Source organism: Etheostoma spectabile, chromosome 8, assembly GCF_008692095.1.
Source record: "Etheostoma spectabile isolate EspeVRDwgs_2016 chromosome 8, UIUC_Espe_1.0, whole genome shotgun sequence".
Classification (NCBI taxonomy): Eukaryota; Metazoa; Chordata; class Actinopteri; order Perciformes; family Percidae; genus Etheostoma; species Etheostoma spectabile.
The window spans coordinates 734,244-748,449 of NC_045740.1; the positions used below are offsets into that span (position 1 = coordinate 734,244).

A 14,206-nucleotide genomic window follows, 5' to 3' on the forward strand; every position below is an offset into this window, starting at 1 on the left:
TGACTGCATGCTGCCTTGGAGCAAGCCCACAGATTGCAAAACACCATCACGGTGAAACCGGATCAGATGTTAAGACAAGGTTCATGGGTTCATCCAGAACAGCGCGTACAAAAAACTGGAGGATCCAAGACCAAGCTCACAGAGACGGGTTGGTAAATTAGGAAAAAGCTGGGTTTTTTTTCCAGTTTCAGACATTAAATGAATGTTGGTTGGAGTAAGGTGTTACACAGTTGTACCTGCATCAGGATCCTGGTTGAAACGAGCATAGCGGGAGTTCTCCAGCTTTGGTAGGCATTGCTCTATTGGTACCCAGGCATAGGTTTCAGGGCACAGGAGATCTGAAGGCCGGTACTGCCCCTGGGAATAGAGAGAGGGGGGGGGGGTTACTACTTCTCCTGCTAAAACAATGTTTGGTTGGTAAATCAATCAATCAGCACAAAATGTCTATAATTTTAAAAATTGTACAGTTTCTTGTGTTTTGTTCCAGGAAAATGCCAAACTTTTGCTGGAAGATCATTGGTGTTAAATAGCACTTATCCATGCAAAGTATTTATGAACAGGCTTCTTCGTGACAAGCAAATAGACTTGTTAGCGACACATCTCACGTCTGCACGCAGAATATGAGCTGCTGATATCCGTTCGGAGGTTTAGAGTTCATTGCTGCAGACTTAACCGCTTCAAAAACTCATGTATCCCAGTGTCTATCAAGTTCCTAAATAGCCACAAGTAAAAGGCAGAAAAGGCCTGCATAACGATGGTGATTTGTAATTTTTTTTTGCTTTTTTTTTTTGGAGTAATGTATCGCATAACACCGTGTTAGGTTTTATACACCATCAGGACCATAGTACGGCCTGTGGTCTGGTATTGTCCAGTATCTGCTGTTTGTACATGCTATCTGTTTGTTTATGCTATGGCTGCAGCATGGGTTAAGTGCCCAAGACAAATTTACCACAACGTGGGACAATAAAGTTAATTTTGAATCTTGATGACTGCTTCTTAAATGCCAGGATTTCATTAATTTTTTTATATATTGCCATAAATTCAATAGAGTCGGACACAACAAGCAATTTGAATACATAGTCTCATTTTCTAACAACTAACTCATTCATTAATCTAGAACCATTTTTTATTGATGATAAAAAACAAATCACTTGTTGTAGCCCTAGCAACATTATTTTCACACAATGCTGGTGACCCTGTCAGGTTAAAGGTTTGACCAGTTGTAAACGGACCTCGGGGTCAGGATCAGGGTTGAGAGCTGTTCTTTGTTTAAGTCGTGCTTCACGGTATCAGAAGTGTTATGTTGTCTGCGATGCTGAGCAGGAAATGTAAACACACCAGCGTATTGTAATGTGTGCTTGTGAAATGGGTAAAGTCTGTATTTGACCTAACATTTTGGATGGAAAGTAAACCAAGCTGAACAAAAACAGCTGTGGGGCGAATAGAGAGAAAGAGAGAGAAAAAAAAATGAGTGAGGAGAAAAGGAGAAAGAGACTCCATTATCAGAGACCTGTGTTCTATCACACAAACAAACACAAACTGCCGGGATAGCTGTGTAAACAAGCAGGCGCCTGCAACGGGCCTGCTGCACCATCTCAGCACACACAATAATATTTATCGTTTTTGAGACAGTAAACTGTAGGACAAAGACTCCAAAATGTAGGCCACCGAGGTCAAAAAATGCTGGATGATTAAACTCAGAACAAAACAAAAGACAAATGTCAGCATGAACTCAAAATAAGACAAAGGAAATACCATGCCTGGCTCTATGACCACGAGCCGTCTGTCGGTACACCTATATGGAAAATATGCTGCCTGTTTTTACATGCAGGATAGAATGCCATGAGGATGCTGCATTACACAGAGAAATAGAAGAATTTGGTGCATGCACTCATAGTCGCCGTGCTCTGCCGCACAAATGAAGTGGTGCAGGAAAAAGGCCAAAATGTATCACTAAATTCATATAGTCATAAAGGCCAAAACTGAGGTAGAGGCTGTACGGGGAGGGGGAAGGCAATTCAGAGTAAAGTGAAAGACACCAACATGCTTTAAGTGCTTCTGCTAACAGATGGATGGTGGTGGAATGCTATGCATCTGTAGCTGCTGCAATGGACACACACACCAAACACACACACACACCATTGATCGGATGCTCTCCATGTCCCAACAACCTACAAAATCATGCAACTGTCGGCGCAGTCAGCTTGACACTCTCACACTCAAGCTCACCTCTATAGACTCCCTCAACATCGCAGTGGGACACGCTATTATGCAGAACACACACACACACACACACACACACACACACACACACACACACACACACACCACACACACACACACACACACACACACACACACACACACACACACACACACACTTCCCAGGCCTCCGCACCCTGAATTTGCACTTCAACTCAACCTGGATGCATAAAGGTGAAGGGAAAACCCGAGCAGAAGTAGAGGTGTGAATGGAGTAGGTAGTCTTTATCGAGAGATAATGAGAGAGATAGCAGAAGAATGAAAACATGGGAGGAGATATGTTTGGATAAGCTATTATTCCATTTTAACAAGGATGTTGTGTTTTTGCGTGTTTGCACTTTGTATCAGTGTGCATTTGTAAAAGAAATAAAGTGGATGCCTGATTTCTGAAGGCCTCTGTTATTTGTGTGTCTACAGTCCAACATGATAGATCGAGTTTTTTGCTGTTAAGCTTCAGCAGAAAGAGAGGTCTATCTAACCAGCATGAGAGACAGAGTCTGGTCATGGCACAGGCACATCAATTCTTCCCCTGAAAAGAAGAAAAGGACGAGGAGAAGGACGTAGGAGTATGAGAGGACCCAGCTATTAGTGGTCTGGACAGAGGAGAGAGAAAAGAAGAAAGAAGAGGGGAAAGAAAAGCCTGGTTTGCCACAACACATCTGTCAGCTTCTTTTCTTTATTGGACTGAAAGTGAAGACTGAGCTCACCACGGACTTTCTTTTTTTCTTCCTTCTTTCTTTTTTTTCCTTCCACAGGTTGGCGTGAAGGCCCTGTAATTTACAGCTACCCCTGTAGCTTCCTTTGGCTCTTCTTCAGCCCAGTGTTTCCTGCTTTTACGTCAGCTTGCTCACAATATCCATCTCTTTATCGAACATTTACTTATAGCAACAGATAATGCAGTAATAGTTTTCTGAAACTGAGATCCTTGAGAGAGTGAGTGCAGAGAATGTCACAGCCAATCTAATAGCTGGAACTAAAATGGCCTATTCCTAAGAATCTATGTTCCTGAGTGGCTGTTAGCTCAGCAAGTGGCGTGAGAAGGGCCACAGCAAGTAATAGTGCCTACATGTGATTGGCCAGAAAGCCTTATGGATGAGCTTTTTTTGTGTGTGTTTCTGTGTGTTATTGGGTTGGAGGGCTAGCCAGCTGCTCGACAGATAACCAGGATGAGGCTTTCCAGATGAACATCTTTTCGGTATGGGCCTCCTCTCTTGAGCGGCTCTGTTCTTCCCTTTCTGAATGCTCAGAGCCTCCCTCACAAACCCATCCGTCACCATCCCTCCATCCCTTCCCTCCTTTCTGTGCTCGCATGTTCAGACGGATGTAGAGGTGATGCCGATGACTGACAAACTCTGAAAGGCTCATTTAGAGAGATGGGGGGAAAAAAAAGGAGATTGGGGATGAAAAAACAAATGGAGAAAGAAGGAAACATGTACAAACCTCAGCAGATAGACTTGGCTGCCGTCAGAGGTGTGAAAATTGAAAGGGAGATAGGACCGAAACGGGGAGGGATGGGAGAAAATTAGGTGCAGATGGCCGAGTAACGGGATGGTATTTAACGTCACTGAGACACAGACTGAGGCGAGCTGATGGAAGCGATAGGAGCCGTCTGAGTGCCAGGATGAAGGGGCCCAGCACTGAGAGAGGGTGTTGGAAGCTGGGGATGAAGAGGGAGGGCTTGGAAGAAGAGACAGAAACGGGGAAAGAGCTAAGTGGGTGAGATGAAGACGAGAAAAAAAGAGCTGCATTTAACAAAAGCTACACAAAGCAACATGGAGACTGTACATTTACAAGTAAGAGAACGCACTCAATCATTCCAATCTATTGTTTTGCAGTGTGTTTTGTTAATTAATGTGCAGAGGTCGACATTTATATGGAGGCAATCTGCTACAGTGCAGCCTTCCCAATGAACTGAACTTTAACAAGACTGAGAGGGAAATTACTCAACCTCATTTAAATAACAAGCTGCCCCAGAGTAAACAATTACACAACCTCAATCATCACAAGTAAATAACACACATCTCCACAGAGCTCGACACACAGTTACACAATACTCTGCAGATCTATTATCACCCCGAGCTCCCTCGGTGACACAGCATCACTCATCCTTTTCAGGCCACACAGACTTTACACATGTACAGATACTGCAGCCCTGCTGTCAGACTGAACTTTATGACCGACTCAACGACTGAAACGCACAACTGACAGTATGTTCCTCTCCTTCCCTGTGCACCCTTTCCAAACATTTCTGTCTTGTTTTCTCACACACCTCAAGATAGGGAACGATGCCACAGGCCCGTACCTGTGATTTATATGAAAACCAATTAAACAGACGCATAAATCGAGTGCCACGCTGCAGCCGAGGACTCCTTGCGAAAACCTAGCTTTTGCATTCTGCTTTTTTTCCATCTTCTTGCCTGAGTTATGAGTTTAGTATGTTTAAAGTTGAGACAGCTTTTATCAAGCGAGAGACCATCAGGCACAAGTGTCATTCTCATGTCCCACCTATTCATATCAACTCAGCTTATTGCCAGTTAAAAAGTTTCATATTTTGCTACAGTTAAAACCTGTGTCAGGCAAAAATGTATTAGAACAAATCTTCTGGATAGAAAGTGATGTGTTTTATCCTTCTGGCAACAATAAATTGAGTTTGTGTGGAGCAAACAGAGGAAGAAATGAGTAACAAATTCATGGATTAATGCAGGCATTCTTTTGGTTCTGGCATACCAATTCATGTAATTTAATTCTAAATATTTATCTGGTTTCAGCTCTATCAAATGTGAGGATTTACTGGTATTCTGTTTTAAATCATTGTAAATTAAATAACTTTGGGATCTGGACCATTGTTTGGAAAAAAGCAAAAACAAAATTGAATTTGAAGACGTCTACTTGGAAATTCTGTTGAGCATTTTTCACGATATTCTGACATTACATAGACCAAGCAATCAATCACAAAATTGAGAAAACAGAAAATGTGCAGCCAAAGCCTGCAGAATCAAGTCACTAATTAAAATTCATAGACTTACCCTGATGATCTCTATATCATTATTCTTAGCCTTTGTTTTTATGTTGCGTTTGTGTTTTCCCCTGCTTTCTATTCCTTTTTATTGTCGTCTAATATTACTCCTGATATCATACAACGCAGCAATATGTTGTTATGGGGCGGATCTCAGACACTAGCACATCTTGCATTAGAGGGAGATTTTTTGAGGATGAGGTCATTCACTGCATCGCGGTCGCACAGCGGTTTCATGGTTCAAAGTGATCCTCTTTCAGGCTTGGTGGAGGAAAGACCAGAAGATAGGAGGTGGACTTGGTGTCCTAGTGAGAGGGTTTCTCTGTCTCCATGTGCATTACTTTACACCCACATCTGCTGCTGATTTCCTGCTCATATTGCCAGTTGGGTTTTCACCCAGCCTACCCCTAGCTGAGGTGTCCCTTTACAGTAACGTCTATGTATGCACCAGTCAGGGACTGTGCCCAATGTCTGAATGCTCAAGGAGTCTATTCTTGTTAACAGTATTGGTGCAGCATGAATCTCTGCAGGAAAGTGCATTGAGTTATAGAGTAATCTGCAGGTCAACTGAACACCTACTTCAGTATGAGACAGAGCGGCTCCAAGAATGTGATGTAAGGCTGGTCGCAGAATAGATGAGGTCACTAATGTTAGACCTTGCTCTGTTTGCTTCTGGCAACAGATATTTAAAAAAATAACATGAAATACAAACAGGAGCCTGTTTCGCAATATAGGAGGTTGCACACAATAGTGAATGGGGTATTTAGTCAGGATTAAGCATTTGTAAAGCACTTTAAGTTGAACAAGGACATTTGACCCAAACAGACAAATACGGTCACCACGGTGTCACATTTGTGTACTCCTGGCAGTATGTTTTTCAGCTGCTTGTCACCCAGGACAAGCCTGAACTCAGAGGGTGTACAAAGGAGCCTAGTGTGACCCAGAGCCAAGCAGTGCTAACCTAGGCTAGCCCGGAGCAGCACTCTGACCCAGGGTCACATTCAGCCAACCTTCGTCAAAAAACAATAAACAGAGGCCCTGATCCATACATCCGTGCTCTCTCTCTCTCTCAAACATACAGCTCTCACAATACACCCCCTCTATCGTCCTAAAACTGTTGAAATGCATACATTCTGTCCAGACAAGGGGGCATGACCAGGGGGCCTGGAGCTGCTGATGGACACACGTAAACAGCACGGCTCACACAAACACACATGCAGCTAGACAAATAACACCAGAACCAAAGCAGGCTGGACAGAGGGACAGCGCCAATGAATGACATGTCCAAACAAGCCGTGTCTCAGAATAGACCACAGAGATGTACTTTCACCACAGTCTGTGACAAAATGCACATACTTGTGTGTGTGTGTGTTTAGTTTTGTGAGTGTGTGCCCCGAACATGTCTGGGCTCTGCGTTTGGGGAGATTTATCCTAACTGTTGCTGTTTAAACACTCCGGGCCCACCAGGGCCTTTTCACCCTACTCAACACATTACCACAGGATGGCCTTCAAATAAAGCACCCAGTTCTGTTTAGTCTCCCCCTTGGGCCCCTTGAAAACCCACACAATACACTCCACCCACCCCCCCAATCTGCCCCAGCACTACCTCGCCGGGCTATGCGTCACGGCTCCGCGGATGACAGGTTAATGAGGAGAAAATATTTTTACAGGATCGCATTTCGACAAGAGCCCTGAGAACCAATGGCAGCGCTTTTATGGGCATCAGCTCACAGACTGGGCACTTTTATCTCTTTATTCTCTTTCCTCTGGTCTTTATAGGCAGGCGAGCTGTTACGCCTGTCTGACACAGACCACAGCTTACCGACTTGCAGTTAATGCCGCAGCCCCTAATCTCGGTCTTAAAACCCCACCTCGAACTTCTAACTGCAAGATTTAACCCTAGGCCCTCCACCCACATTTTGAATAATTGTCTAACTGTATTTATGAGACCAGCTCATTCTGTCCAGTAGTGCTTATCAAAGATCTGAATGCATTCCCTTGCCAAAAAGAAACTAGGCGTTTCAGACAAAGTGGCGCAGCTGCAGAAGGTTTGAAAATAAATAGTGCCGAAGTTAATGGCAAGGCAAACACCTCAGGCTGGCAGATAGAGGGCTCTGGATCTGCTCAGTATGACACCATCTCCAAACTCTCATTTTCACCCGCCACCCCCCCAACTCCATCCTTCCACACAGCAAGACTGAATCGTCTGACCTGACCTGTTGAACTCTGCTCACTTGGACCATCACCCTGTCAGCGCTCCTCCTGGGGGGGGTGCCAGGCAGGGGCTGCCCCCAGACTTTGCTGCAGCCTGTTAATGATTTGTTAAAAACACAACCGTGGCAGGACACAGCGAAAAGAAAAAAGATGATGAGGTATAAAAGAGAAGAGAAATTATCAAAAACTTTAAACAAATCTTTCTGCTAAGAGGTGCACTGTTGGTGGTCTTCTGTCGAACTAAATCAAACACAACTGTTTTTGTCAGAAAGGCTCCAATTTAAGACGTTGGGGAGGGGAGCTGGAAGCCAGCAACAGCGGTATGCTTTAGCTTATAAATTTCAGAGAGGGAGAAAATGTGCCTGGTTGGGTTTGATCTTGTTTTGACGGGCACCGGTTTTCTAACGTGAGGACTGTTAGAAGGTAATGCTGCTGGCAAAAGAATAACTTTGAAAAACCAACTGAATATTGTTTCATCTAAGAAAAAGAAAGTATGAAGAAAGAAATGAATTATTATTACGGTAAACACATGAGGCCATCAGTTTTAAAATGGAACAGAGCACCCACCACAGTAAACTTATTCCACCTCTAGTTAAGCCATCACGTCTTAGTGCATCTTAAGATGCAGATATGACATTTGGAGAAACAGGATCCTCACCACTTCTGCCTGCCAGCCGAGTAATAACATTAGACTAAAATAACTAAATGTGATTCCATAACGCTGAATAATATGTGTTGAAAGTTTGTTTGGTCTGATCTCCTCTCTTCCTCTCTCCCTCTCTCTCTCTCTCTCTCTCTATCTATCTTTCATCCCAACCAGCATGGTGGCTAGTTTCCTGAACAATTGCTGAAAGAAGAACCGAAGCAAAAAACAAAAAGACGGACAGAAAGAGAAAAAGGGGGTGTCTATACTGTGCCTGGACCTGTAGGACCTGTGAAGTGTAAACCCACAGTTCCACACAAACACTGCTGTTCGCCGTAAAACATTTTCAATACAACTCATCAAAATCTATCAAAGGGTTTTAACGTGCCGAGAGAAAAATGGAAAGGAAGAAAGGAACGTCCTCATATACAAATCCAACATACATACATACATCTATATAAATTCATACATATATACCACAACACACATATACATAATATATTATATATATATTATAATATATATATAATATATAATATATATATACACACACACACATATACTATAATATTATATACACACAAACATATATATATATTAATACACACACACACACACACATATTATACATACACACATATACTGTGTATATATATATATATATATATATATATATATATATAATATACATACATACATACATACATATACACACACACACACAAATACCACACATATTTTTTAATGTATGTAGCACAGGTACAAGAATGGGGGGGGGGGGGGGTCTTTAGATGCCTCAAACTCACTCACTCTTAATCTGCCCAGATGTACAACAAGTGACACGCAGAATGTGAGGTCACACACGTACACATAACATACTGTCTGAATGAGCCCCTTGAGTGAGAAGAAAAACCCATGCATGCAGGGTCCTGATAGCGGTGGCTCGGAGCCTTTAGCATGTCACAACCTGCAACTGCGTACCTGGAGAGGAGACTGCTTGAGGGAGAGATTCATTACATTGATGAGAATAGTTTTTCTCTTTTTGGGCCAGCTATCAGGACTGATTTGATTGAACTGAAATTAAACCAATGAGAGTCTGAGACCTTTAGTATTGATCACTATTCAACTTGTGTATGTATTTGTATGTCCTGAGAAAATCCCGTGTACATGCCTGAACTGGGTGTCATGTCTAACTGATGTCATGAGAACGAGGCTCATGCAGCAGGTGACAGAAAAGCCTGCAGGCACACACTGACGAAGGACAAACATTACCACAGCAGCAACAGACTGAAACCAACAGCAAGTTCTTTTATCGGCCGTAACACACTCTTCCACACAGTGGCTGACACCTGGATAGATTTATTTCAGGTCCAGTGAATTTAAAAGCCATGCGGTAAACTGCTGGCTGTTGCTAGAGAACTGACCGGCTCTCTGACTGTGTGTTTGTTGTTTGTGGGCAAGGAGGAGCTGGATTGAAAGGGAACGGAGGTGCAGCTGCTGCGAAAAAAGGGCTCTTTAAAAGTCAGTGAAGTACCACCGAGAAAACGAATACTCCTTTTCATCTTGCTTCCTTTCCTCATTTGGCAGACATTTTGTCACTCCTTTTTTTTCTCCATCTGTACTCTTCCTCCTCCTTTCACTTGTTTTGCTCACTCCGTCTTTCTTCCCTGCTGTGGAAAATGTAATGGTTTCCTGGGCTCAGAACAAGACATTCTTTCACTGGGAACAATAATAACAAGAGTAAGAGCCACTTCATGTAACTCTCTCACTCCCTCGCTGACTGGGTACGACTGGGTATTCGGCCTGCGTGCATATTCTGTCTCGTGTGTATGTGCATGTATGCCACACTTGAAAAGTGCTTGATCTGCTAGTACTGCCAATTGGTAAAGCCAAGTGGATGAGCGCCTCGTTTGTTATCATCAAAGTCTGCTTATTCAGGACTTCAAAATAACCGACACGGACAAGCGCTCACGCATACACACACCTCGGCACAGAAATGGAAAATCACTACAACGTGGCATGGATCTTTTACTACATGTTCGGCCCAAAATCAGAAGTGGAAGTGTATCAAATGAAAGCAAATGAAACGCTGAGTACATTTTGTGAGAGGCTGAAGCCGCATTGTTACTTGGAATAAAACAGGGTAAGGCATTTGTATTTGGTGTTAACAGATAAACATGCGAAGGCAGGTAATGTCAAGAGTTAAACCACAAGTAATATAAGATGTATAATGCCGGATAGGGTTTACTGTTTAGGTTATAACTTTACTGTCACTTTGTTGTTATTTTACCTAGTAATATCATTGTACTTGTAAAAGAACGTAGCTGCATCTAGATGTTTAAAGGTGAGTTGGAAAATTTTGAAAATTTGCAGTTTGTTAGGGAATCCTAAGAAACTGAAGCCTAACTGGTACTATTGTCCCCAGTTAACCATTGCCATTTAACCAAAATGAGTCCAAGCAAGATACAAATGTGCTGCGTGACTTTTCAGGCTAATATCAGAAAACCAAAGAATTTAGCTTTCTAAGCCACAAAGCCTCAGTTCATCCGTCTAAAGTCACAAGAGCGGTTAATTCAGATGACTTTTAGCTTCACATGGAAGGCAATGTGAAAAAAAGGAAGAGTGGCAGAAGGGCCAATACCTTTGGTCTCATTTAGCCTCCAACAGCTTCACCTTCTGCTCTCAACAGCTCAACATCAGAGGGCCAGTGAGGGCTAAGGGAGGGCCAAAAAAGGGCCAAAGGACAGGAGCCAGGGGCAGGATGTCACGTCTAACCCCGAACCCACCAGCCAAACTAGCAAGACACTGTGGGACACTCTGTCCCAGCTTTGAAGACAAAGGAGAGGGTCTGACACTGGCCAGGCAGCCTCCTGTTCCTGGCTGGACTCCAAGTCTTCTAGGACCCTTTAAGGCTGCACTGCAGGGCCATGTCCAGGCTTTGGCACTGCTTAGAAGTTTTAAACCCCATCACAAAAGGAGCATTTCCCTGGGCATGCAGAGATGTGACCTGGCAGAAAAGACTCAGAACTCAAGAACGCTCTAAAATGGAAACACAGATAAGAGCCAGTCCACTCCTAAGACTGTAGCCTTAGAGCCGTTACAGAGTCAACGCATCGGTCTGCATATGCGTCCGCTAGGCTACGCATCGGCCGTCATTATGTGTCGTAACAAAATGTGTCGTCCTAGTTTTTGTTATGCAACGTGCTGACGCACGCAACACTATGCGTTGTCAATAGGGGTAACATTGCAAGTATTGTACATTGCTTTAAGTATATGTTATATTTACAGAATATATTTACCCTTTCTGCAGTTACCCCATTCTATCCTCCTAGCCCTTTTAATTTGACTTAATTTGTCTCCTGATGTTGTAGGCTACATGCTGTTACTAGCTGTTACTACTAGTTTTAGTTATGGTCACAAAGTTTAGCAGCCTTCATATGAAAATTAATTATCCCACTGTCACCATTTCATTGTTGGCTAGGCTGTACGTTTAGCAAAAAATTAGCAATAGGATGCACTCCTCTTCAGTTGCCATTTTGATTCTTAATATCAGCCGTCTCTGGTACTCCTTGTTGTGCGAGCGGTGTATAGCAATTCATGCGTCGCCCGTGACGCTTGCGTCCGCTGTGTAGACTATTAAAGAAGGTGTGTCGCGTTCCTTGGTTGCGTTGCTTGCTCACGTTGCTTGCTCGCGTGTACTCTGTAACGGTTAAATCCTTAACACGCATAGAGCAGGAAGATACGAGGGGACAGGGCACACAAAAGAACAGCTCAGCTGGAGGCTTAAGACAGTGTTACCTTACTACTAGTTCCAGTGTGTCTATGAACACTGTATAGAGTCACCATAAAAAGCCTTTCACAATCCTGCTGGTATCAGTTACATAAACAATGCACTTTTATTGCTCCTCAGGGAATGAGAGGACTGTATGAACAATCGTTTGAAATTCCACAGAGAGGAAACTGGTTTTGAATGAAAAATAATATGTTTTCAGTATTCCACTCAGCATGGGCTGAGAAAGGCAATCCACGCTTCCACTGAAATTTCACAGTTCACATTCATCCTATTAATAACCTGACACACCAGATGGTTTGTTACACAGAACCATCTGAGGAGGCACTTGCAAAAAAAAACAAGTCAGGTGATTGAATGAACCATCTGTCCATCACATCCGTCATTGTTGTTTTGAACAGACAGTTGCGGATGACACACACACACAGACACAGACACACACAGACACACACACACAGGATGCTGATTGGTTCGGTCCGCTGCTGTTTGGACACAAAAGCATTACTTATGCGATGCCACGATTTTTGCATGATGCCGTGATAATGACAGAATCCAGCTGCCGTACAAACACATTAATGTAGATACATTAAAAGCTTGCACACATAAGAGTTTTCAGTGATTGTCCACACATGTATAATGCACTGATTTGATTATCTGCTTATATTTGCAAAAAGCTCAATTTGGGTGTGAAAAGCCCCAGGTTAGCATGCACAGGAGGTTCAAATGAGGGGCAGACATTTATTTTTAATGTATCCACATTAGTGTGTACTAAGGGTGTGACGAGATCTCGTTTTACGAGATTAAAACGTGACGAGATTTCTCGTCGAGGTGAAAAGTTGTCTCGTGAGGCGATGTGATGTCAGCGTGATGGAGCGTGAAATTACTATCGAAGATCCCCCTGCCACTTTTAAGTCATTTGTGTGGCAACATTTTGGTTTTCCTGCGGAAATGATAAACGGCGAAAGAGTGACAGACAAGACGAACACAATATGTAAACATTGTAGAAAAAAATGCCGTATACGCGGCTAACACGAGCACTATGCAAACACGCTTCCAGCACCACCAAGCTCTCTACTAACTACTGCCCCGCGACGAAAACATTAAAAAAAATTAAAAAGAATTGTTTCTGTTGCACTTGTAGTTTTAAGAGAGCAGTACTTTGGTTATTGTACACTTACTGTTGCATTTAAAGGTGTATTTTTCTGTTATTTACACATTTATTTATTTTTTATTTTATACTGTTCATTTTTTTATGTCGGTTTGTGGAAAGGAGTTAGATTTCTCGTGTGAAATTGTCCAGGGCAGAAGCCGGTTGGTAGAGTTTATACAAAACATGTTGCAGTGTTTGCACGTCCTTTACTGATATATTCATTAAAATAGTTAAAAAAAAAAACATTAATCATTAAATTCATCATTAATAGTTGATTTCAAAATGCACCTAAATTGTTTTGCATTTTGTGATTTTTCAGTTGATTAAAAAAACTATTTTCCATTCATATATTTCGAGGATTTCTTTAATTTTTTTTTTTTAAATCTCGTCTCGTCTCGTTCTCGTGAACCCAATCTCGTGATGTGTCTCGTCTCGTGGAGTAAGCGTCTCGTCACACCCCTAGTGTGTACATGTTCTCAGAAAGCGATGGGTAGAGGGAGTTCCCTGAAGAGGTGGCAAGGGGAATAGGGAGGGGGTAGGTGGGTAACGTGGAGAGGAGGAGTGGTGTTCAAGGGGTTTGAGTGGTGTCCAGCAGGGTTCAAGTGCTGGTGTTTTGGTCTTTAAAGAGGCAAGCAGCAGGACTGAGATCCAGAAACCAGAAACCCTCCAACACAATAACTGTGGAGTTTAGGGGCTCCCCATCTTAGCGACTTGAACAATTCCACAGTATGGCTGTGCATTAATGATCTACTTGGGCTCATATGCAAATCAGACAAAGGAGCGACACACTGTGCATGTGGAGAGAGTGCGTTTGAGCGCGAGTGTGCTTCTGTGGGAGTGTGAGAGCCCAAAGGTGGGAACCGGGCAACCTTCTCACCCTTTTTCTGTGTTCTTTCCCGAGGGTAAAATAGGAAGAAGTGGGGAGGCTGTGAACAAGACGCCGCAATGGCAAACACACAAGAACAGATATGGGGGGTTCAGGGGAGTAAATACCAGCGCAGAGGGGGGTTAGGTGCTGTGGTAACAGCGTTCTCAGACAAACAGCGTGATCAAGATTCTACACACAGACACATAAACAGAGCAAACACACTCACATAAATTCCATACACAGACTCCCAAACTGGCAAAGCA

The 14,206-nt window shown here is 43.0% G+C and overlaps 1 protein-coding gene across 3 annotated transcripts in view; it reads right to left on the bottom strand.

The window, feature by feature from the left end:
- The window catches only part of ate1 (arginyltransferase 1), a 61,055-nt gene that overhangs the window by 7,210 nt on the left and 39,639 nt on the right, over positions 1–14,206 (bottom strand). For all 3 annotated transcript variants that reach the window (XM_032523233.1, XM_032523232.1, XM_032523230.1), the window contains one exon: positions 237–357. In XM_032523233.1, coding sequence (XP_032379124.1) covers positions 237–357 — 121 coding nt within the window. The remainder of the gene's footprint in view (positions 1–236; positions 358–14,206) is intronic.